The sequence below is a fragment of the Canis lupus genome, chromosome 4 (genome assembly GCF_048164855.1).
Source record: "Canis lupus baileyi chromosome 4, mCanLup2.hap1, whole genome shotgun sequence".
Classification (NCBI taxonomy): Eukaryota; Metazoa; Chordata; class Mammalia; order Carnivora; family Canidae; genus Canis; species Canis lupus.
This window is the reverse complement of record NC_132841.1, coordinates 56,095,681-56,119,206: the sequence shown is the minus strand read 5'-3', so window position 1 is coordinate 56,119,206 and position 23,526 is coordinate 56,095,681. Positions and strand designations below refer to the sequence as shown.

General features: G+C 41.5%; 1 protein-coding gene and 1 long non-coding RNA gene across 9 annotated transcripts in view; one reads left to right on the top strand and one right to left on the bottom strand.

Annotated features, from left to right (window-relative positions):
- GALNT10 (polypeptide N-acetylgalactosaminyltransferase 10) overlaps window positions 1-23,526 on the top strand; it is a 216,585-nt gene that overhangs the window by 102,521 nt on the left and 90,538 nt on the right. For all 8 annotated transcript variants that reach the window (XR_012029971.1, XR_012029970.1, XR_012029967.1 and 5 more), the window contains exon 4: window positions 22,690-22,856. Coding sequence is in view for 2 of the 8 variants with exons in the window: in XM_072824412.1 (XP_072680513.1) it covers window positions 22,690-22,856 (167 nt within the window). In the remaining 6 variants the exon portion in view is untranslated. The remainder of the gene's footprint in view (window positions 1-22,689; window positions 22,857-23,526) is intronic.
- LOC140632422 (uncharacterized) overlaps window positions 19,510-23,526 on the bottom strand; it is a 29,562-nt gene continuing 25,545 nt past the window's right edge. Inside the window, exon 3 of the long non-coding RNA XR_012029975.1 lies at window positions 19,510-23,061. This is a non-coding gene — a long non-coding RNA (uncharacterized lncRNA). The remainder of the gene's footprint in view (window positions 23,062-23,526) is intronic.

Below are 23,526 nucleotides of genomic sequence, written 5' to 3'. Positions count from 1 at the left end.
ACTTTCCCCAGAAGCTGCACCAGGGGCCATAGAGCCACAGAGAATGGAAACCAGTCAGTTCAGCCTGACTTGCTGGGCTTGCATATGGGAGGCTCTGAGGGAACCTACCCTCTGCACCACCTGCCCATGGAGTAGGAGCAGAGACTGCTTGGGGTGCTGGCCTGCTTTCCCTGCTCCCAGGGAGGTGTGAGGTCTCAGTAACTATACATGGAGGCCCCTCCAGGGCACAGAGCTGATGGCAACAGCTCCAACTACTGAAGTGCCTGGGGTCTGAAGGTTCTATGCAAAGTTCTCTGAGAAAATTGTGATTTTCTCCCGTGCAAAGATTACCCATGGTGGAACTGAAAGCAGTCAAAGACCATTCATGGTAGGAATGAAAACTCTATACGATCCTGGCCTCCTTCCCCCAGCCCATTGGTTTTGCTTTCAGTAACAAATGGACCCAAGTGGTATCTTTGTTGCAATAAGAGGCCCAAACCTACTAGATTCCTGGTTCTGTGCTTCTTTTGTTTCTTTTTGCTTGTTGCTTTTTGTTAAATTAACTCTGTTGATTTATGATATGTTTTGAATTTCCTCAAAAGAACTTAGAGAAGTTCATGGTGTTGTAATAGGACAGTATTCTGTTGATCGCTTCAACATCTCTAACAGGTTACAGAAGCAACAAGGGAGGCAATTAGAGCCTATTCATTTTGACAGACATTTATTAAATATATACTCTGGAAAGAAAGACAACTTATCAACACAAGTTTAAATCAACCACACTTATAGCACTAGTTGTAATGATAATAATAGTGCTCCGAAGATGAATGTACACCCAGACATACAAAAATGCTATTTGGGAGCCAAGACAGAGTAACAGACATCCTCCTGCCTGAAATAACAACAAACGACAAACTGTGAGGCAATGGTTTATAAGACATTGGTCATCAGTTAGTGATAGGCAGTAATCCTTAAGAGATGGGAAATAAATGAAATAAGTCCTACACGTTCCCCAACTTTTGTCTCTAGAGAGTTTCCAGACCATAGTGTAGGGAGGGGAACCCAGATGGAGCCCGGAGGACTTCCTGAACTGAAGAGAGGGAGTGAAAGTCCAGGGAGACCAAAGAGGCCAGAGTTCACAGGACAAAGTCCTAGACAGGAGAGAGCTATGCAGAGAGTGAGCTGAGGAGATCTGCAGATGGTTCCCTTGACCAGTCAGCAGATTTCTGATGAGTACTTGCCTATGCAGAAGCTTCCCAAGACTGAGAAAGGGATCACCCAAAAGGACTAGAGGGAACACTGCTTAGCTCTCACACAGGGCTGAGACTCTCTTCCATTCAGACTGAGAAACCTTATAACTCATAACTTCTGGAAAATTATATAGAGCGCTTAAAAGAATTTTACCTCATGAAAACTAATAATTAGTCCTAGACTGAACAGTGCTCTGGACTAGTCTATAAAATAATAAATTATGACCCAGAAAGGTCAAACTTTTTCCAAGTAACTTAACTGCATTCCAGAACAAAGCTTGGGATTATAGACAAAGATTCAGTGTGGACCAAGGTAAAACCCAGAGAAAGATTATCAGGCATGCCAAGAAGGCATGAAATATGGCCCATAATGAGAAAAATACTAATCAAAATAAATCTAGAGTTGACAAAGATTTTAGAATTAGCAGAGGACACTAAAACAGTTTATAACTGTATTCCATATGTTTCAAAAATTAATTAGATACATGGAGGATATAAAGAAGCCCAAACTGAACTTCTAGAAATGAAACTAACAATGCCTACAGTGAAAAATAGTGTAGGGGATGAATGGCAGCTTAGATACTGCGGGGGGGGAGGGAGTGAAACTGAAGAGTAGGAAAAGAAACTACTCCAAAGTAAAATACAGAAAAAGAATTTTTCAAAATTAAAAGAGCATTAATGCACTATGGGATAATGTTTAGCAGTCACATATCCAGGTAATTGGAGTCCATGAATGGGAGGACAAAAACATTGGCCAAAAGTTTTCCGAGTGACAAACTAACTATAAGACCACAGATCCAAGAAACTCAATGAAACCCAATCCAAGAAACATGACCAAAATGACGCCACTGTGTATCATAATCAAATTACTACAAACCAGTGATGAAGACAAAGTTTTAAAGTGAGTAGAGAAGGGACTCCTGGGTGGCTCAGTGGTTGAGCGTCTGCCATGGAACTCCAGGATCGAGTCCCACGTCGGGCTCCCTGCATGGAGCCTGCTTCTCCCTCTGCCTGTGTCTCTGCCTTTCTCTCTGTGTCTCTCATGAATAAATAAATAAAATTAAAAACAAAATAAGTAGAGAAATAAAACATTTTATACAGAGGACCAAAGACAAGGAGGACAGAATTCTCACTGGAAATGTTAGAGGCAAGAGCATGGTCTAACAACATCTTTAAGGTACTAAAAGTAAAAACTCTGTCAATCTAGAATTTTACACCCAGTAAAAATATCTTTCAAAAGTAAAGGCAAAATAGAGACTTAGACACAAAAAAAGCTGAAAGAATTTATCACAGCAATTATGTACTATAAGAAATGTTAAAGGAAGTCCTTTAGGAAAAAGAATATGGTAACAGATAGAAATAGGGATTTCATTTACAAAGAATGAAGATCACTGGAAATAGTAACTATGGGAGTAAATATACACTATTTCTTACCTCTCTTAACCCCATTCCCTACATTATTTCTTGTTTACATGATTTATTGTTTAAATCTTTTTAAAAGGTATCTGACATGTAACCAGAAATAAAAACAACATATTGTTGGGTTTAAACTTATGTGAAAGGAAAATGTATGCCAACAGAAATATCAGAGAAGAGAAATGACAATATACTACTCTTTGACTCTCATACTACTTGTGAAGTGATACAATATCCTTTAAAGGTATACTGTTACAACTTTAAAATGTATCCTATAAATCATAGAAATGAACACTAAAATAGCAAAACAAAGAGTTATAGCTAATAAGCCAACAAGGAAGATAAAATGGAGTAATGAAAAGTATTCAGTTAATCCAGAAGAATGCAGAAAAAAGAGAGAAAAGGGAACTGAGATCAGAAAAAAAGAAATAGCAAATACCAAGATGATGGACTTTAATCATACCAAGAATCACATTAAAAGTAAATACACTAAAAAAAAAAAAAAGTAAATACACTAATTATAACTGAAACAGCCAGAGAATGTCCAATTAGATAAGACAGCAAGATTCAACTACATGCTGGCTGCAAGAAACACAGCTTAAATAAAAAGATACAAATAAAAGTGAAAGAAAAGATAGGAAAGATCTGTAATGCCAGCATTAATCAAAAGAAAACTTTGGTGGCTATATGAATATCAGTTAAAGCAGAATTCAGAGCAAAGAATATCTGGGATAAAGAAGATGGTTTCATAATTTAATAAAGAGGTCCTTCATCAAGAAAACAAAGCAACCCTAAATGTTTATGTATCTCATAAGAGAACTTAAAAATACCTGATGCAAAAACTGATGGAAGTGCAAAGAAAAATAGACATAGCCACAACTATGAGATTTCAACACTTTTCTCTCAAAAATTGATAGAACAATTAGACAGAAAATCAGCAAGGATATAGTAGACTTTGAACAGTGTTATCCACCAGCATGACCAACTGACATTTATAGAATGTTCTACCCAGTATTAACAGAATGTACATTTCTTTTCAAGTATATACAGAAGGTTTATGAAGATAGATCATATTCTGGGTTAGAAAACAAGTCTTCATAAATTTAAAAGGATTCAAGTGATACAAAACATGTTTTCTGACCATAGAGTGGAATTAAATTTAGAAACCAGTAACAGAATAGTCTCTTAAAATTTCCAAATGTTTGGAAACTATGTAATTCATGTTATGAATAACAGATGGGTCAAAGAAGAAACCAAAAGGAAAATTAGAAACTATTTTGAACGAATGGTAATGAAAACAGCATATCAGAATTTGTGGGATGTCACTAGAGGAGTACTTAAGGGGAAATTTGTAGCATTCAGTGGTTATATTAGAGAAGAAAAATGGTCTCAAATTGATGACATCAGCTTCTGCTTTAAGATATTAGAAAAATAAGTGCAAGTTAATCCAAAATAAGCAGAAGAAAGGGAATAAAAAAGATCAAAGCAGAGATCAATAAAGTAGAAAATAGAAAAACAATATAGAAAAATCAATGAAACCAAAAGCTGACTCTTTAAGATGGTCAATTTAAATAGATTAACATCTAACTAGACTGATATGGAGAAAAAGAGAGAAGACACAAATTACCAATACCAGGAACGAGAGAGGCAATATAATGATATAGCTCCTATAACTATTAAGAGAATAATGAATATTCTGAACAACTTTATGCCTGTAAATTCAGCAATATAGATGAAATAATAAATTCCTGGAAAGGCACAAACTGCCAAAGCCCACTCAAAAAGAAATGATCCAAAATAGTCTTGTATCTATTAATGATATTGATACTATAGTTAAGAACCTCCCCACAAAGAAAACTCTGGGTCCAGATGGGTTCACTGGTGAATTCTTTAAAAAAAAAAAAAAATAGGGATCCCTGGGTGGCGCAGCGGTTTGGCGCCTGCCTTTGGCCCAGGGCGCGATCCTGGAGACCCGGGATCGAATCCCACGTCAGGCTCCCGGTGCATGGAGCCTGCTTCTCCCTCTGCCTGTGTCTCTGCCTCTCTCTCTCTCTCTCTCTCTGTGACTATCATAAATAAATAAAAATTAAAAAAAAAAAAAAATAGAAGAAAGAAAGAAAGAAAGAAAGAAAGAAAGAAAGAAAGAAAGGAGAAAGAAAGAAAGAAAGAAAGAAAGAAAGAAAGAAAGAAAGAAAGAAAGAAAGAAAAGAAAAGAAAGAATACAAACTCTACCTAAACTCTTCCAAAAAATTAAAGAGAGTGGAGTACTTTCCACTTCATTGTGAACTCAGCATTACCCTGATACAAAAACAAGACAAAGACATTGCAGGAAAATCACATTACAGACCTCATGAACAGGTTCATGAGCATCCCTCATGAACAGGTTGGACAGGTGGTATTATTATCATCATCATTACTCACTTTTTTCCAGATCAGCAAATAGGAGAATCAAACTGGGGGAGGGAGAATGACTTGTGGCCAAAGTCACACAGGTAAACCCTGGTTAGAGTTCTATCTAGAGTCCAATTGGAAATGGATTTGTTGTGGTCATTTGCCAACCATTGCAGTATCCAAAACACCCAGATAAAAGAGTGAGGAATCAAGAGGAGGAAGATGTCTGAGAGGAAATGGCTCCATGACCCATAAGAACTGGCAGCACTGAGGTCCTATTCAGGGATGTTAATGTGGCCTTGGTGATGCTGAGGGCCTGAGAACCAGGAAAGCCTGATGTTTATAAATATCCCCAGAAACAGAAGCAGAATCTTCTCAAATGGTTATGTAAACCTGAGTAAGAAAGACCAAGGGATATAACAATCGAGCTTTCCTGACGCAGAAGGCATTGCCAGCTATGCATTGGTGTTGGGGATCCTGGAAGCTAACGGAAGCTGTTGACAGAGCTGCTGCCTGTGTTCTTGGGCTCCTGCCCTGCATGGCCAGCTATGGATGTACCCAGGGCTAAGTCAGGAACTTAATCTAAAGTAACTGTGGATGTATTAAGGGCTTCCTTCCCGCTCCCCCCACCCGCTATCTGTAGCCCACCAAAAACAGAGCTAGCACCACTCATTTATATTAAAATGGTCAAGTGTCAGTCCTTGCCTTAAAGAGATCTCAAGCTTATTAGTCACTGGAAACTGTCTCTGCAAATCATTCATTCATTCAACAAATATTTATCATGAGTCTACTACGTGTGCTTATTGTATGGACTAGTCCCTGGGGAAACAGCAATGAACAAAATAAGCAAAATTTCCTTTTTCCCTGGAGCTTACATTCTACTGTGTAGAGGAAGTCATAAACAAATAAATGTATTACTGTTTCAGATGGTGATAAATGGATATAAGAAACATAGAGGCAAAGTAAGGGGTAGGGAAAGTGATGGAAATGGGATAGATTTTATTTCAGTGATAGGGAGAGGCCTCTCTAATAAAGATGACATATGAACAGAGATACCAAGAAATGAAGGGGGTCTAGCAGAGTAGGAAACTGGAGGAAGAACTCTTCAGGCAGAAGAAACAAGGAAACAAATGCAAATGCCCTGGGGCCATCATGCTTGCCCTTGGAGCCCAGTGAACCAAGGGGAAAGTGATGAGAAGCAAGGCTGGAGAGATGTCAGGGCCACATGAGCCTTTGGCTCTTACCAAAGGGGGTGAGATGGGAAGTCCTGGGAGTTTTGAGCAGAAAGTGACATAATCTGATTTTCATTTTCTGAGGAATACTTCAGTTGCTATGTTGAGAACAGGCTGTAGGCGGCCAATGGTGGAAGCAGGGAAACCAATTCGGAGTTTATTGCAGCCAGGCAGAGAAGAGCGACAGTGACTCAGACCACGGTGACAGGGACATGGCAGAGAAGCAGTGGCTCCATTCTAGATATACTTTGAAGGTGGAGATGACAGGATTTGCTTACAGACAATATGGGTATAAGAAGAGAAGAGATCGAGATAATGCCAAGGTTTTTGGCTAGAGCAACTGGGAAGATGGAGTTGCCATTTACAGAAACAAAGGTTTTGAGAAGAGCAGATTTGGGGAAAATGAAGTTTATTTCTGTCAAGTTTAAGACATCATTAAACATCCAAATGATGAGGTCTAGTAGGCAGCTTAGTAAATGATGCCATTTATGTTGTGAAAAATGGTGACGGGATCCTTTTCTGAGTTGCTCTGTTTTTATTGTGGTTTTAATTAACTTGCTTTCCTTGAATAGCAAGAAATGCCTGAAGCATAATGGATAGTAAATCTAAAAATGATCCAAGATCAGCTGTGGTCTGCTGTGTTGTGGTGTGTGGGATGATGGAGTTTGTGTGCCATGTGTGTAGGTCATAGCAGAGGCCGTGCACACCTCCTCCTACCCTCTGTAATGGGAATGAATGACTGGAGTCTGCATTCACCCCTGTCCCACCTGCCCCAGTGCTGAGAGGTTTGTCAGACCTCCGTAGAGCAGTGACAGGCTTGGAAGACATATTTAGTGTGTATTTTTACAGTTTTTATCCTTTTTATCATGATTTGTGTGCTGGAGTAAGCTCGGCTGACACTTTGTAATGGAGAACTTCAGTATGAGATTAGCACCCCCAAGATGCTCAGTCTGGGAGGGATGAGGACTCCCTGGTTTGGCAGGTGGGTAGCAAGGCTGTTGTTAGTAGGGGCAGGAAGGTGGAAGGAAGGGTTGTGTGGTGATTTGTGAACTGAGAAAGAAAAAAGTCCAGGTTCCTTTGGAGCATCACTGATTTTTCAGGAGGCTTAAATCAGTTCTCCTCTGAAATTAAATGACTCCTTTCTTTGTTTCTTTCAAGACAATAGTTATTGATCTACCGGACCTAATATTGGGATTTAAAGTTGCTCATAAGCCTTAAAATAAAATGGCAGCCAATAAAACCTCTCAAACTGACTTCTTTCCTATAATTGTAAAAACAGACTTCAGTGAATTCAACCCTTGGGTTGAAATTACAGAGATAAATAGCTTGTAAGCAAAAATGGCTGCCTGTCAACTAAAAAATCAAATGGGCATGTATCCCCTACAATTTATGCTAGGCAAAAACCACTCGACATCCACATGAGCTGATGTGTGGTTTCTATTCTTTTATCATTTCTGCAGACCAATGCATTTTCTTTTTTTTTTTTTCAATGCATTTTCTGAGTCCTCTACTTCTAGAAATGGATGCTGTGTTCTCCATGAATGATAACAATGTCTCCCATTTATCAAGTGCTTCTGTGCCAAGCATGGAGCTGAACACTTTACCAGCCTCCTTTTACTTCTTCCCACTTTGAGGTTTTGCGTGATTTTTTTTCCCTTTATGTTTGAACACCATCTTCTTGTTTACAAAAACACTATTGCAACCCTTTGTGATTCTAGCCTCTCTGAAATTGTTTGTATCTAATGGGGATCACTAGCTCCATTTTACAGATGCACGAACTGAACCTCAGATGATCTCAGCCAGCAGAGAAGACTCAAACCTAAATCCAAGCATATGCTCTTTCTGCTGCCTCACACACAGACTGAGACCCATTCCTCACAGAGAAGAAAGAGCTTTTTAAATTCTAATCCCTTGTGCATGATGGTTCTTGGACCAGGCATGGCAAGCAGGATTGGCGAGATAAGTATAAATAGACACAACCAGTAGACAACTTAGTTTGCATTTCTTACCATGCTTATCTAGGAGCAGAGAGGTAACACTCAGTAAAATTGGTTACAGAGATGGGTTTTATCTCTAAGTGGTGTTGGCCTTGAAAGGGTTTAAGAAAAAAGAGAATGAGACTCTGAGTTAAGGTGATGGTCACTTCTCTCCCTTCATTAAGATGGCCTCCATGGTGGTAAGACCAGCAGAGCAGCTCAGTGGAGGAACCGTGTTAAATAGAATAGGACCCCATTCACTCCTGATTATAAACCTCCTGCTCCATACCTTTTTAGGGGGAAGAAATCAGTAGTACCCATCCCCATCCCACCACCCACCTCCAATCCTAAACCTGCCCAGATAGTGAATGCAAACAGTTTAGCTCTCTGTAGGTTTTTTTTTTCCTTTGTTTATACAACATGTATAGACAGATGAAGGGATCTGGGGTTTTTTTTGGCGGGGGGTGGGGAGTGGGGGTTTGTTTTTTGTTTTTGTTTTTTTACAAAAAATGTGGTTGTACTATATATATTTTATTCTACAAGTAGCTTTTTTCCCTTAATGTATTATGGTCATGTTTCCAAGACATTTCTGACAGCTGTGTAACAGTCCACAAGAATCTAACCTATTCAACCATTACTCTGTTGATAGGCATACAGGTTGTTTTTTCTAGTTCTCTGTCTCTGGACACCGAGCGGCAGCAATATCCTTGAACACATATCTTTACATTTTTGCTTTTTTCTTTTCTCCTCTTTTGTGAATCATCAAGAGTCTTGTTATTAAAGCCCAGTTTCTCCTAATGATATTTGCCCAGCAGTTGGCATTTAACCAGGATCTGAAGCATGGTCCTTCTGGTGGTTATTTCATGCTGCTAGTTCCAGGTACCTTGATTTTGCATGACGTATCGATTAACCAGAGCTCCCCTTTCCCGCTGTCAGCCTGTGTTGAAAGCTGTAGCATGGGGAATATGTTGCGTGTTACATCTGTGGGAGGACCAACTTTATCATGTAGGACAGCTGTGTAAAGAAACCGTTGGGTTTTGCTGCGTGCTTTTTAAATTTTTTTGTTGTTGTTTTTGTAACTATTTTAAGACCAGATATGCTCTGAACAAAGGGCTTTCCAAAATGTGAGTTCAAAAGGGAAGGAAAAGGTAGCACAAACCAAAATCCCTTAAATACTGCTTGCATCTGAAGTCTGGTTCCGGTTAGGGGGTGCAACATTGGTGATGAACAGACAGTACGGGGTGCATAGGTAATAATAATAAACCCTTGTGATTCTCTGAGCTGTCTGTTGAAAAGAGGAAAGAGCAGGTGGGTGCAGCTGGCTTCTAGCAGAGCCTCCCTGAATGGAAAAGGACCTTCATAAAGATGTCAGCCTTGGCGCATGTTGTCACACTAATCTTCTGGCTCCTTTGATTCTAGCCAGACTGTTAAAGAGAAAGCCAGCGCCTATCCCATCCCTCAGAGAGGTGTAGCGAAGGGCTAGGAGCCAAGCCCCAGCTGAGGAGGGAAGGCTTGCTGTCAGGATGTATCAGGAGAGGGCCCAGATCTGCATCTGGGGGGAGGATGGGGGCAGGAGCTTTTCACACTCTGCCCACTAAGACCCAGTTTCTTCCTTTTGTTCCAGAGCCTGGAGCTATTTATAACTTCCTCTTAGCTTCTTGGTGGCTCCAGAGCCCATTGGACATAGTCTTACTGAAAATGTTTTATTATAAGGGACTATCCTTTATGCAAAATAGAGAGGGAAAAGCATACATAATAGAATACTAAACTTAAACTATGTGCTGGAAAATGACCTACACTGTGGCCTTTAGAAGGTGGAAACTCATATTTATGAGCCAGATACTGTACCAGGTATATTAACCTGTGGTATCACTTTCATTCCTTGTGACAACCTCAATAGGAAGGAATTATATCCCCATTTTAGCCAAATGGAAACTGAGTCTTAGGCAAGCTGTGACGTTCCCAAGGCGACCCCTTGCTAAGTGACAGATGTGGGATTTGGACCCAGATCTAAGGGTCTCTTTAGCCCATGCCACTTCCCTCACCACACCTGCTGTTGCCACTTTCAGAAATACCCTTTCCTGTGGGCCACTGTTTGAGATAATGGGTATGTCATCTCACTCTGTGACTCCGGGAAGGTCCCTCTTCATTCTGGGCCTCAGTTTCCCCATCTGTAAAATAAGAAGCACAAACAAGGTGACCTTCAGACCCCTCCAGCCTTCCTATGCAGTGATTTTCATTGGCTCTCCATGTTGAAGCTATGCATATGGCCTGGGAACAGTAGTTGGCCTTTTTCCTCAACCCAAAGAGATCCTGGCTTCTGCCACCCCCGAGACATACAAACCAACTCCCAAAGGCCCGTCTGGTCAGCAGAAAACCCAAAACCGTCATCTGCTGGCAGCAGAGGGTGTGTCGATTTGATTCCCATGAGAAGGTGCTAAAATGGTGCGCCCATTTCTAGAAGAAGATTGTTTAGTACAAACATTGGGTACAAACATTGGGAGTACAAACATTGGGAGCTTTCACGTAGCAGAGTCAGTCCACAAGGATTTTTTCAAAAGATCATTCTCTTAAAATAACACAGCTTACCCTTATATTCACTAAAGAACAATTCATACCTGCAAGTCATACCTGCACTGTGTAGAGCACAGTGGTGGTAAAACCCCATGGGCTGTAGGTAATTGCTCATGATGCCATGGTGGCCCAGTTGACACAGTATTGGTAAGGCCTCACTAATCATGTGAAAAAATATGGCGTGCCCCAGCAGCCTCAAGTGTCCGTGACCTGGAAGTCTCAATTTCCATTATTGCATTATTTCTGGAGCTTAGAAATCTTAATTCTATAAGGGTCCATTCTTTTCAAGATAATAAAGAAAAAATAAGGATACTTCATCCAGTTCAAGTACAACTTCTGAATGCATGTTGTTTTTCTTTTCTGCGAATGGATTTAGGAATAGGATGGACTCCTTGGCCACAAGATTACTTTAATTGATGAGGCAGTTCCCTGCAAGGAGGCAGGGGCAATAAAGAGAAAGGGGAATGTAGCTAGTTGGAATGTGGGAAAAGCCAGCTAGGCTTTCAAGGGGGAGGAGGTGGAACCAAGGCATAGCCAGGCTTCCCAGTGCCTGAAGTGGAAAGATCCTTCCAAGTCCAGCTACCAAATTTTCTTATGACCCCCTCAACAGCAGAAATTTCAGTACCCCATCATCAAGAGACCTTGATTCTTCTCCATATAGCTCTGTGTCAGCTTCCCTCATTAACTCTCAGACTCCCTTTCCATATGTCAAGGTGCATCTCCAAGAAAGATAAAGAGAATTTGGTTAGCCTGGTGCACTCATTTAGGCACATTTCTTGCTAGGCCATTGACTATTGGGAACTTGATGCATTGGCTGCCTTGGGTCAGGGCTCTACCCCTGCCCCAGATACCATCATAGCCAGGAAAGGTGTGGTCATGGGGCCCACCCAGGACTCCTTCCTCAACTGTCTGAGCTCAGGCATAGCCATTTCTGTTCAAGGAGAAGACATGGCTAAGGGAGGCACCACGATTGACCTGATCTGCACAGATGTTTCTTTTTGGACTAGAATGGCACTTGATGTACCTTTACATTTGCAGAGCATCAAGATGTTCCTATCCTATTCACTTCTCAGTTCATACCTGCAAGTCCATTTTCTTTTAAAGATTTTATTTGTTTGGAGGGGGGGGGGAGAGATCATGTGAGCAAGCACAAGCAAAGGGAGGGGCACAGGGAGAGGGAGAAGCAGACTCCTTGATGAGCAGGGAGCCCGATGAGGAGCTCTATCCCAGGACCCAAGATCATGACCTGAGCCAAAGGCAGATGCTTAACCAACTGAGCCACCCAGGCAGCCCCTGTAAGTCCACTTTAAAAAGGAGGAAACAGGCCCATTTTAAAAAGGAAAAAACTGAGGCTTGCAGAGTTTTGGTGACTTGCCCAAGGTTATGCAACTAATAGTCTTTTTGGTTCCACATCCATACAAACTACGTCTCATAAATGTAAATAAACATTGAATGGACATCAGCAAGCATATTGAAAGCATCCGCATTCCTCCTTGTGGTCGTTTTTATGCTGAAGTTCTCTAGGCTGTGTGGTCCAGCGACCCACAGACCTGCTAGGCCCCCGGCAGCACTTGGAACATGACAGCAGACACCAGCTCCTTGAAACTATGCAAGATTCAGATTTATTCTTTACATGCAGAGTTTCCAAAGGCTTTCCTCTTTGTGTTGTGACTAAAGTGAAGAGCCAGCCCCAGCTCCCAGTCCAGTACACACTGGCTGTGTGGTCTGGGATCTCCATGCAGCCTCTGTAAGCCTCACCTCCATACTTGGAGCACAAAAGGATTGGACTAGGCCCTTCCACCTCAAGTTCAACCCCACAATCATAAGTCACCTATTCACTGTTGGTGCAGGGCTGAGCGCAAGGATACACCACTCATAATGCCTTCACACTTCGTCTTTCTAGTCTGTTTTCTTTTTTTTTTTTTTTTTTCTAGTCTGTTTTCATCTGCTCTCCCCTCACAGCCACATGCAGTGAGGCAGGAAAAAATATCATAATTTACTACTGCTTATTTATTTGTCTGCCCCCCCCCCCTTCCAACTCTGTATCCCTTAGGGACAATGCCTTGTTCCTCACCAGTGTGATCCCAGGGCTTAGCATAGTACCTGTGACAGAGTAGGTGCTCAGGAAACATTTCTTAAATACATGTGTGATTGAAGAAGTGAGCAAATGAGAATATTTTGAGCCATGAGCTGGCTAAAGCCTGGGTTACCAAGAATAGGATGCATGTCTACAAGAAAAAAACTCTTTTATTTAGGGCTCACTAAAGCCCTGTGCCTCTCTCTGGAATGTCCATCCCTGATTCCAAGAGAATTGAAATCAGGAGCGTCCTCTTGCTGTGAGTTCTTCCCCACATTTACCCACCTCCAAGGACGGAGGTAGCCACTCCCTCCACATGGCTGTTTTACATGTACAGGCTCACCTAGTTACCATGACATTCTCATGGCATTATCATCCCCATTTCACAGATAAGAAACTGAGGCTCTGCAAGGATGGAAACCCACCCCTGGGTCTCATGGCTGCAGAGTGGCAGGGTCAGGATTCAAACCCAAGTCGAGAGCATTTTTGCTCCCTTAGGCACATACAATATCAGGTTTGTTCAATTGACTTGCAGTTCAGTTAGGTCTGCGGACGGTATCCCATGCTAGGGAATTAAATGTCTTTTATCATTCCCTTCAAAATGATTGGATTGTTCTATTCAAAGATGGCTTGCAGAGAAGATTTTTGAAATGCTTCCCTTTGATTCTGACTTCCTTTCTTTTATATTCTAGTGCTCCAGCATTAAGCTCCGAGGGTGCATCTTAAGGGCCAGTATATTAGATTTGTCTTTGTGTCCCAGGAGCTCAGAATCCTTCAGGGAATATTAATTTGGGGGCTGCTCCACCACTGATGGGCTCAGTTATCTCTCACTCGTCCCACCGCCTCCCACCCTCATGACAGCCCTCAGCCCTGACCCCTTTCTCCCAGTCAGTGATAAACAGAATTCTGCAGTGGGAGACAGAGGCTGCCCCCTGCAGATCAGAGGTGACTCCTGGGGCACCATTTCTCCCTCTGGCCTTCAGAAGCCATCCTTAGGTCCAAAACAGATTAATTTGATTAAGAGGGCTTAGAGATGATCCAGTGATAACAGCAAGGATTCTTTTAGTGACGAGCGACAGAGACCTAACTCAGACAGACTTAAGAAAATGTATTGACTCACAAAACTGAAAAGGGCAGGAGCAGAGCTTGGCTTCTGCTATAGCTGGATCCGAGCCCCTAAATGATGCCAGTAGGAAACCCTTTCCAACTCTAGGCTCTATTTTCTATTCTGTTCAATTCACTTTAAAACAGGGAACAAAAAAAAAAAAGTAAAACAGGGAACACACATGGTGGCCCTAGGCAGACGAGACTTATATCCTCCCATGTTTAATGTCAACAGAAAAGAGCCAATTTCTCTCTTAGCAGAGATGTACTCTAATTTACAGGTGCTCATCCTTGAATCGTCACTTTGTTGGAGAGATGCAGTGTTCTGATTGCTGAGCCAGACTCCCTTGCCCCTCTCAAGGCAAGGCAAGGACCTCCCCGTGAACCCTATAGAATTAAAGGGTGGAAGATTCCTCAAGGAAAATCAGGATGCTATTACCAAAGAAGGAGAAAGAATATAGAGCAGGTGCCCGAGACTTGCCCTTTGCATCTGTCCAGTTCCCTTATTGGCATGAGGGGAACCTGAGATCCAGCCAGAAAAAGGGGCTTGGATTGTTGCATGGCTGAGCAGAAACTAGAAGCCAGGGTGTCAGACTTCTGCTTAGTTCCTTGGATTTTTGTCTTTTATCTCTTCGTTCTTCTTTTTACTTGTATAATTAATATCATTGCTACATTATCCATATAAAAGTATTAACATGTATAAAGGGCAGATGGGATTTCAGTCCAGGCTGTCGCCCTTACCAGCTCTTTGACCTCAGGCAAGTTACTTAGCTTCTCTGTGCCTGGTTTCTTCCTCTTTGTAATGGGAATAATGATAGTCTGTACCTGGAAAGAGCATTGTGACAATTAAATGAAATGACTTTGTGCATATAAAGTGCTTAGAACATTGCTTGACATAATGGAGATCCTTAACAGTTATTTTCTGTTATCATCATTATCATCTTCTACTTTATTTTTAACTGCTTGTCAGCATTCTATAGTGTGAAGTGTCCATCATTTATTTAATCTTTCCCTGTTGATGGACATTTACTTTGTTTCTCCTCATTTCACTATTTCAGAGTGGGTCAGGGAATGCCCCGGCCATGGCCCTTTGTCCTCATGCTGTGCTTGTGTAAGTCTTGGGTTGGAACCTCCTCAGACTGTGAACCACGTGATAATGGAAGTGCCTCAAGGGACTTACGGGCTAAACCTCCACAGGTGCCCCTTTTAGGGCATCAATGGGGGGGCAGAAATATTGAGGCAAGAGGGCATTGCCATCAAGTGGGTTTGCCATGTGCCGTGTTATAGAAACAAATATGTGGGCAGAGAAGTGTGCAGAAAAGACATTCCCTAAATATTTAGCAGAGGTCAGCCCCAAGTGTTAGGATGGTACTGGGATTGTGCATTAGCCTTTCTGTGTTTTTTAGATTTTTATCCTAAGCAGTTATCATTATTGTCATCAAGAAAAACACTGTGGTATTTTTTTTAATTCAAGTATAATTAGCATACAGTATTATATTAATTTCAGGTGCACAATATAGTAACCTAACAATTCTTTATGCAGTGCTCATCACGATAAGTGTACTCTTTTTTTTTTTTTTTTTAAGATTTTTAATGTATTTATTCATGAAAGAGAGGCAGAGACACAGGCAGAGGGAGAAGCAGGCTCCATGCACCGGGAGCCCGACGTGGGATTCGATCCCAGGTCTCCAGAATCGCGCCCTGGGCCAAAGGCAGGCACTAAACCACTACACCACCCAGGGATCCCCGATAAGTGTACTCTTAATCCCCTTCACCTCTTTCACCCCTGCCCCACTCCTCTCCCCTCTGGTAACCATCAGCTCATTCTCTATAGTTAAGAGTCTGTTCTCTTGTTTGTCTCTTTTTATTTTTGGTTGGTTTGCTTTGTTTCTTAAATCCCACATATGAATGAAAATGTATAGTATCTGTCTTCCTCTGACTTATTTTGCTTAGTATTACATCCTCTAGATCCATTCCTGTTGTTGCAAATGGCAAGATTTCATTCTTTGTTATGGCTGAATAATATTCCATTGTCTGTCGATGGACACTTGGGCTGTTTCCATGTCTTGGCTATTGTAAATAATGCAATGCAGTACACATAGGGGTGCATGTATCTTTCTGAATTAGTCTTTTTGCTTTCTTTGGGTAAATAGTAGTGGAATTAGTGGATCATATGGTAATTCTATTTTCAATTTTTTGAGGAACCTCCATACTGCTCCACAGTGGCTGCACCAGTTTGCATTCCCACCAGCGGTGCAAGAGGGTTCCTTTTTCTCCAAATCCTTGCCAACACCTGCTGTTTCTTATTATTATTATTATTATTTTTTTTTTTTTAGTCATTCCAACAGGTATAAAGTGATGCTCAACATCAGTAATCATTAGGGAAATGCAAATTAAAACCACAATGAGATATCATTTTACACCTGTCAGAATGGCTAAAATAAGTGTTATTTTAAATAAATACTATGTAGATTTGAGTCTAGGATCCAAGTAACTTGCCTCTGTGGGTCCTATTTTCAATGTATGGAAAATGGGATTAGCACTCTCTGGTTCACCTTCTTCCCTGGGGTGAAAGGAAAGAGAAGGAAAAGTGCTCTGGGAACCATCAGACACAATGAACCATGGGAAGGCAGAGTTGTCTGGTCATGGCCAAACCCAGCCTCCTTACATTGGGAGTATAGTGCCCAGTTTCTCTTCCTGGAGACTGCATTTTCTGTAGCTATTTTCTAAAGGCATTGGGCACAGGGATGCCTCATGTTTGTCACACATCAAAGAACTGTGCATAACTCTACCATCTAGTGTTGAAATCTTAAGACACAGTATGCAGACAGGTCTTAAAGGGGACTGCTAGGATGGGGGTGTCAGTGTGGGTGGGGGCCTTCTGTTTCCTCCTCACCGTCTCCAGCCAGGCCTCCTCTTCCTGCTGTTATCTGAGGCCTCATAAGAACAGGAAAGACAGGGCTTTTTGCATGAACTCCCCTACAGGAGGGTGGCTTGTGGACAAGTTTGTGGAACCAAACTTCCTGCTGGAGTCTGGAGAGATTGATTTCAGCATGTCACACAATTTTTTATTTAAACAAAGGGCCTCTACTAAGCTGGAACCAGACTAATGACTAGTGCCCATGGCAAAAGTCAAAGTGCTGTTGTGTGTTTATTTAGTAAATAAATGAGTGGATGGATAGAGAAGGGAGAAAAAGAGTAGTCCCCAGGCCCCTAACAAAGGTACATGTTCAAGGCTATGATCCAAGCTGAGCCTTTCATTTGAGTTCTGAATAATCTGTAATTCCATGATTGAATCAAAGTAGAAGTGAATTTAGTCTATTGTGGTGTTGCCTATTTCCCTTAATACATGATGGTGTTTGTGTGTCTGCTGGCAGGCTGTGGGGCCCAGCCTGGGGTTTGAGAGAGCCAGGCCTCTCTGTAGGGTAATAGCTCTATTGTATTTCACCCCGTGGACTCCAGGCAACTTATTACTGCTAACCAGCACCCCCAACTCTGCTTCAATCAAACAAGCCTCTTGTGAAATTGGATGGAAGGCAGGAATTTCTATAGCAAACTAGATAGCACCTGTCTTTCTTGGCCACAGAAGACCCAGCCGATTTAGGGAAAGGGATTTTTAAGAAGAGGTGCTTTAGTTTATTTGTGAAAACCCACATAATGAAGTTGGAGACGGCTCCCAGAGAACCTGGTTGACTTGACCAAAGGGATTAGAGGTGGGGGAGAGGCTGTCGGAGGGCTGCTGCCTGAGGCCTGGATAGAAAAGTTCCAACCAGATAGAGGAGCAAGACAGGTTGTGAAAGAAGTCCCAAGGTCCCAAGGGGAAAAAGACTGACTTGTCTAGCAGAACTATACTGGCAGAATTGGGGGGGGGGGGGGGGAGGCGGGGGCCTATCTACACAGCTGGAACTGAGCTCACTGCCAGACACCAAGGGTCCATTCTTGGGCTTGCCCTCCATCTCTAGCTTCCCTTGGTGTCTCTAGCAGAAGTAGAATTTGAGACTAAGGAGACTGTGGGTCCTAACCCATTTCCGCCTAATGTTTCTTTCTGAAAATTATCAGACATACAGAAAAGTTTCAAAAGAATTGTACATTAATGCTCATGTTTCACCATCTAGGTCCTGGAGTTAGCATTTCTCTTCCTGCTTGATCACATATCTGTCCATCCCTCTCTCCATCTGTCAATCTATTTTACTTTTTCAGATGTTTCAAAGTAAGTTGCAGAGAGCCCCTGGTGCATTTTAACAGTTGAACAATAGATTGCAGTGACATATGAAAGGAGACATTTTGTTGTTACATTTGTTGTTCCATAATTCCTCCAAAAAACTTCTTACCAGTCTTGCGGAGCTCCCTCCCACAATGTCTTTTATTTCTGGGCTGTCAAGTTCAAAGGTCTCCGGGGGCCTGTGAGGCAATGTAAGGGAGTGAAACAGCTCTGGTATATGGCTGTGGAGAGTGGTAAGAGCTGAGGGGACCCAGAGAGCACCTGCTTCATGGAGAGGAGTGTCCACTGTCAACTCCTGCCCACTGATGCCATGTGAGACTCATGAGAATGTTTTGTGAAATCTTCTACTTTGAAGTGTTTACAGACTGGACAAAGGTCATCAAAGATGACTTTTGTGTATGAGTTTTCTGTTGCTGCCATGGCAGGTTACCAGAAACTTAGCAGTTTAAACAACACAAAGTTATTCTTAACAGCTCTGCAAGTCAGACCCAGTCCAACATGGGTCTCACTGGGTTAAAATCAGTGTTGACCAGGCTGCATTCCCTTCTAGGAGCCTGGGGGAATCTTGCTTATATGGGGTTGTTGGCAGACTGGTTATGAAAAGTGAAACTCATTTTTTCTTGCTGGCCATCAGCTGAGGAATCATTCCCAGCTTCTAAAGGAAGCTTTCCTTTGCTTATGCCCACTTATGCCCACTTTCCTTGGCTTATGACCCCCTTCCTTCATCTTCAAAGCCAGCAATGGTGAGTTGAGTCCCTCTCACACTTCAGTTCTCTACTTTTTCCTTCTCAAACTCTGACTCATCCAGAAAGGTTCTCTACCTTTAAGGACACCTGTGGTTATATTGGACCTACTTGGGTAATCCAGGCTCCTCAAACCATCTCAAGGTTCTAAACCTTAACCACATCTGCAAAGTCCCCTTTGTCATGTAAGCTTCTGAGGATTAAGGTGTAGACATCTTCGGGCTGCTACTCTGTCTACCATACGTAGTTTCTGACTGGAGACAAGGTAGACAGTTTTGTCATTCCCTCTGGGCCTCCCTGGTCCTCAGGTCCCATATTCTGGGCCCTGGGAAAACCCCTAATATCTCTAATTAAATCAACCCCACAGAAAAAAGGAAATGAAGGACAAAAGGAATATCAAATGTTATATAATGAGATTGTTAGTAGTGATATTGGTATTGCTTTTCTGAAACAATTATATATTATAGGAAAAAGCAAATAAGTAACTATGCTAATGTTAAGAACCTAGATTTTTAGCAAAAGAGGTAAAATATATAAAGCCAGACAAAACATCACAAGAAAACTATAAACCAATATCTGTTTTGGATGTAGATGCAAAAATCCTCAATAAAATACTAGCAAACCAAATTCAACAATATATAAGAAGGATTATATACCATGACCAAGTAGGGTTTATCCTAGGAATGCAAGGTTGGTTCAACATATGAAAATCAATGTTATACACTTAATTAATAGAATAAAGAACAAAACTATATGATCATTTCAGTAGATGCAGAAAAAGTATTTGACAAAATCCAACACTCTTCCATGATAAAAAACACTTGACAAATTCAGAATATAAGGGAACTTCATCAAGTTAATAAAGAACATCTATGAAAAACCCACATTAACATTATATTTATTGGTGAAATATTGTAAGCTTTTCCTCCTAAGACCAGGAACAAAATATGGGTTTATGCTCTTGCCACTTCTATTTAACGTTGTACTGGAGTTTCTAAACAAAGCAGTTAGACAAGAAAAAGAAATAAAAGCATCTAGATTGGAAAAAGTGAAACTCTACTTGCTCATGACATTGTCTTATGTATAGAAAATCCTAAGGAATACACACATACACAGAAATTCATAGAACTAATAAGTGAGTTCAGCAAGTTGTAGGATACAAGTTCAGTATACAAAAATCAATCATATTTCTATACATTAGTGAGAAAAATCTAAAAACAAAATGCATATTTACTAGACATTTCTCCAGAGAAATTCTACAAATGGCTAACAAGCATTTGAAAATATACTCAAAATCATTAGTCATTAGGAAAATGCAAGTCACACCATAATGAGATACCACTTCACACCCACTAGGATGGCTATAATCAAAAGGATGGACAATAACAAGAGTTGGACAGCATGTGGAGAAATCAGAACACTCAGAGGTTGCTAGTGGAAATGTAAAATGTTCCTGCAACTTTGGAAAACAGTTTGACAGTTCCTCAAAGAGTTAAACATGGATTTACCATATGGCGTAGCAGTTCTACTCCTTGGCATATACACAAGAGAACTGAAAACACGGTTACACAAAAACTTATACATGAATATTCGTAGAGCATTATTCATAATAGCCAAAAGGTAGAAACAACTCAAATATCAATCAATTGATGAATACGTAGATAATATATAGTATACCCATACAGTGGAATATTATTCAGCCATAAAAGGAATGAAGTACTGATACATGCTACAACATAGATGAACCTCAAAGTCATGTTCAGTGAAAGAAGCCAGACACAAAAGGCCACATATTAATGTTCTGCTTACATAAAACCTCCAGGATAGGAAAACTAATGGAAACAGAAAGCAAATTAGTGGTTACTAAAGACTGAGGGGAGGGATAATGGATAGTGACTGCTGATGGATATGAAGTTTATTTTGGGGGTGATTAAAATGTTCTGGAATTAGATAGTGGTAATGGTTGTACAACTTTGTGAGGATATTAAAAACTACTGGGTCACTTGGGTGGCTCAGTCAGTTAAGTGTCTGCCTTCAGCTCAGGTCATGATCTTAGTCGTGGGATGGAGCCCTGTGTCACACGCTCTGCTCAGCAAGGAGTCTGCTTCTCTCTGTCTCATATTCTCACTCTCTCTCAAGTAAATAAATAAAATCTTTTAAAAAAAATAGTGAATTATACACTTTAAAAGGGTGAATTTTATGTTGAATTTTATGGTATGTGAATTATATCTCAATTAAAAAGAACATGCAATATAAAATTAATGTTCAGTAAAACTCTGTAGTCCTATATATTAAATATAAAACTTCAGCATGAACTCATGATGTTATGTATGAAAATATATTTCTAGCTCAGGAGTGCTTGGATGGCTTAGTCAGTTAAGCGTCTGCCTTCAGCTCATGGTCACGATCCCAGGGTGCTAGGATTGAGCCCCACACTGGGATCTGTGCTGGGTGTGGAGTCTGCTTGATATTCTCTCCATCTCCCTCTGCCCTTCCCCAACTTCCTCCACCCCTTTCCTTCTGTCTGTACTTTTCCTATATTTTCCTGTACCTCAACCAAATAGTTGATGTGGTAATTTTCCTTCATTATAGTATCCCAACTAGTAAATGATAGAATAAGAGTCTCACCATTTTGCAAACCCGTGATGATGAAATGAAGGATTTAGGCATTGATCATCAGTGGCCACCAACATTACAAAAGGAAAGACAACTGGACAGTATGTGTCTCCTGTAGGAGGCTCACACCACTATGAAGAGGTTGCCAGAGTATCTCATCAAAGTAGGCTAAGCCTCTAGATCTTGCTACTGATTTACAGGAACCAAAGAGGGGTGAACAGAGGAACATGTTCAGAGACACCACAAAGACGCAAGCAGCAAAATGCAGACTGTAGGAAATCCAATAGCACAAATGACCCAGTTTCTTCAAGAAAGAAATTGTAAGGAAAAAAGAGACTTAGAAGGCACATCAGCTAGAAGCAGCATGTGGGCTTTGTCTTGATCTTGATTTAAACAACTATAAAAAGGTAGAAGAAGATTGGCAGAACTTGAACACCAGCTAGATATTTGACGATATTAAGGAACTCTGTTAATTCTTTTGGCTGTTACATTGACATTAAAGATCCACAGGGGCAGGGCCCTCCACCCCCATGCTTACCATGGGACTGGTAGAGAGCAGAGGAAAAAAATATGCCCTCTGCCAGCAGAATCCAAGGAGTGAGCAGAGGGGCTGAGCCAGTGAAGCCCAGTTTATTCTTCCAGACTTGTGGGTAAAAGGTTTCTCTTCCACTGGTGAGGAGTGTGCAAGGGGTGAGGAGAGAGGCCAGAGCATTACTGAAGGACTGTCTTCTGTTTGGAATCATGAGGATAGGTAACCATGTACCGTGTACCTATAATGATAGAGGCTTAAACAGGTTAGCACATGGAGAGCACCCAACCCCGGTGCTGCTCCCTCAGTGCTGGCTGTTGTCAGTTTGTAACTGCTCTTATACAGAGTCAGGGTCATCTTATATACATATCCCTGTGTACCGTGTGTGCAGGAATTGAAGGCAGGACTTCGGGATGCTAAGTGGAAGAGGTTCTAGTGACTGAGGTGTCCCTGGCTTGCAGTCATCCCAGAAGCTGGAAAGGAGTGGTATTTGTGGTTAGCCAAACTGTGTGCTTCTTGAGTTCTCTTGGCAAGACAAGAGCTGAACCTGTCCTCTCTTGTCCCCTGTGTCTCCCTCTAGCTGCAACAGTAAACGCTACCTGGAGACGCTCCCCAACACCAGCATCATCATCCCCTTCCACAACGAGGGCTGGTCCTCTCTCCTCCGCACTGTCCACAGCGTGCTGAACCGCTCACCCTCGGAGCTGATCGCCGAAATTGTGCTGGTTGATGACTTCAGTGATCGAGGTAGGGCCCACCCCAACCAGCTTCCTGGCCAAAGGGGAGACAGATTTTCTTCTTCAGCAGCACCAACATATGGGCCACCATTTACTGATGCTTGCTGTGTGCCTGGCTATGACTCTGGCCTTGTACACAGTATCTCATTTAGTTCCCACAACATGAAGTAGATTCTGTTTTTGTCCTGTTTATATTCATGTAGCAATGTACTAAACTGCAAATAACAGAAAACTTGATCAACAATAGCTCAAACCAGTAAGGGATTCATTCATTCATTCATTCATTCATTCATTCATTCATTCATTTCATAATAAGATCCAGGATTGGTACAGCTGCCTCAGGCTATCATCAAAGAACCAGGCTTTTCTGTTCCTGCTGCCTCATCCTCATGGTCACACAATGGCTGATGTCTAGGAAGTCTGCCTTTCAGAGAAGAAGAAGGAAGAGGGGTAAAGAGAACAGAACCTCCCTTTTTCAAGATTTTGCCTTCTTATTCAGGAAAGTCTTCTCATTCAGGAAAGACTTTTGGCTAGAACTCTGACATCCAGGCATCCCTATCTGCCAGGATGGCTGCAAATATAAGTGTTTTGACTTGGGGCCTCTTGAATAGAGGTAGGAGAGGAAGAAGTGCACTAGAGAAGCTATTGAGTGAGCCCTTCTACAGTATCTGTCACAGCAT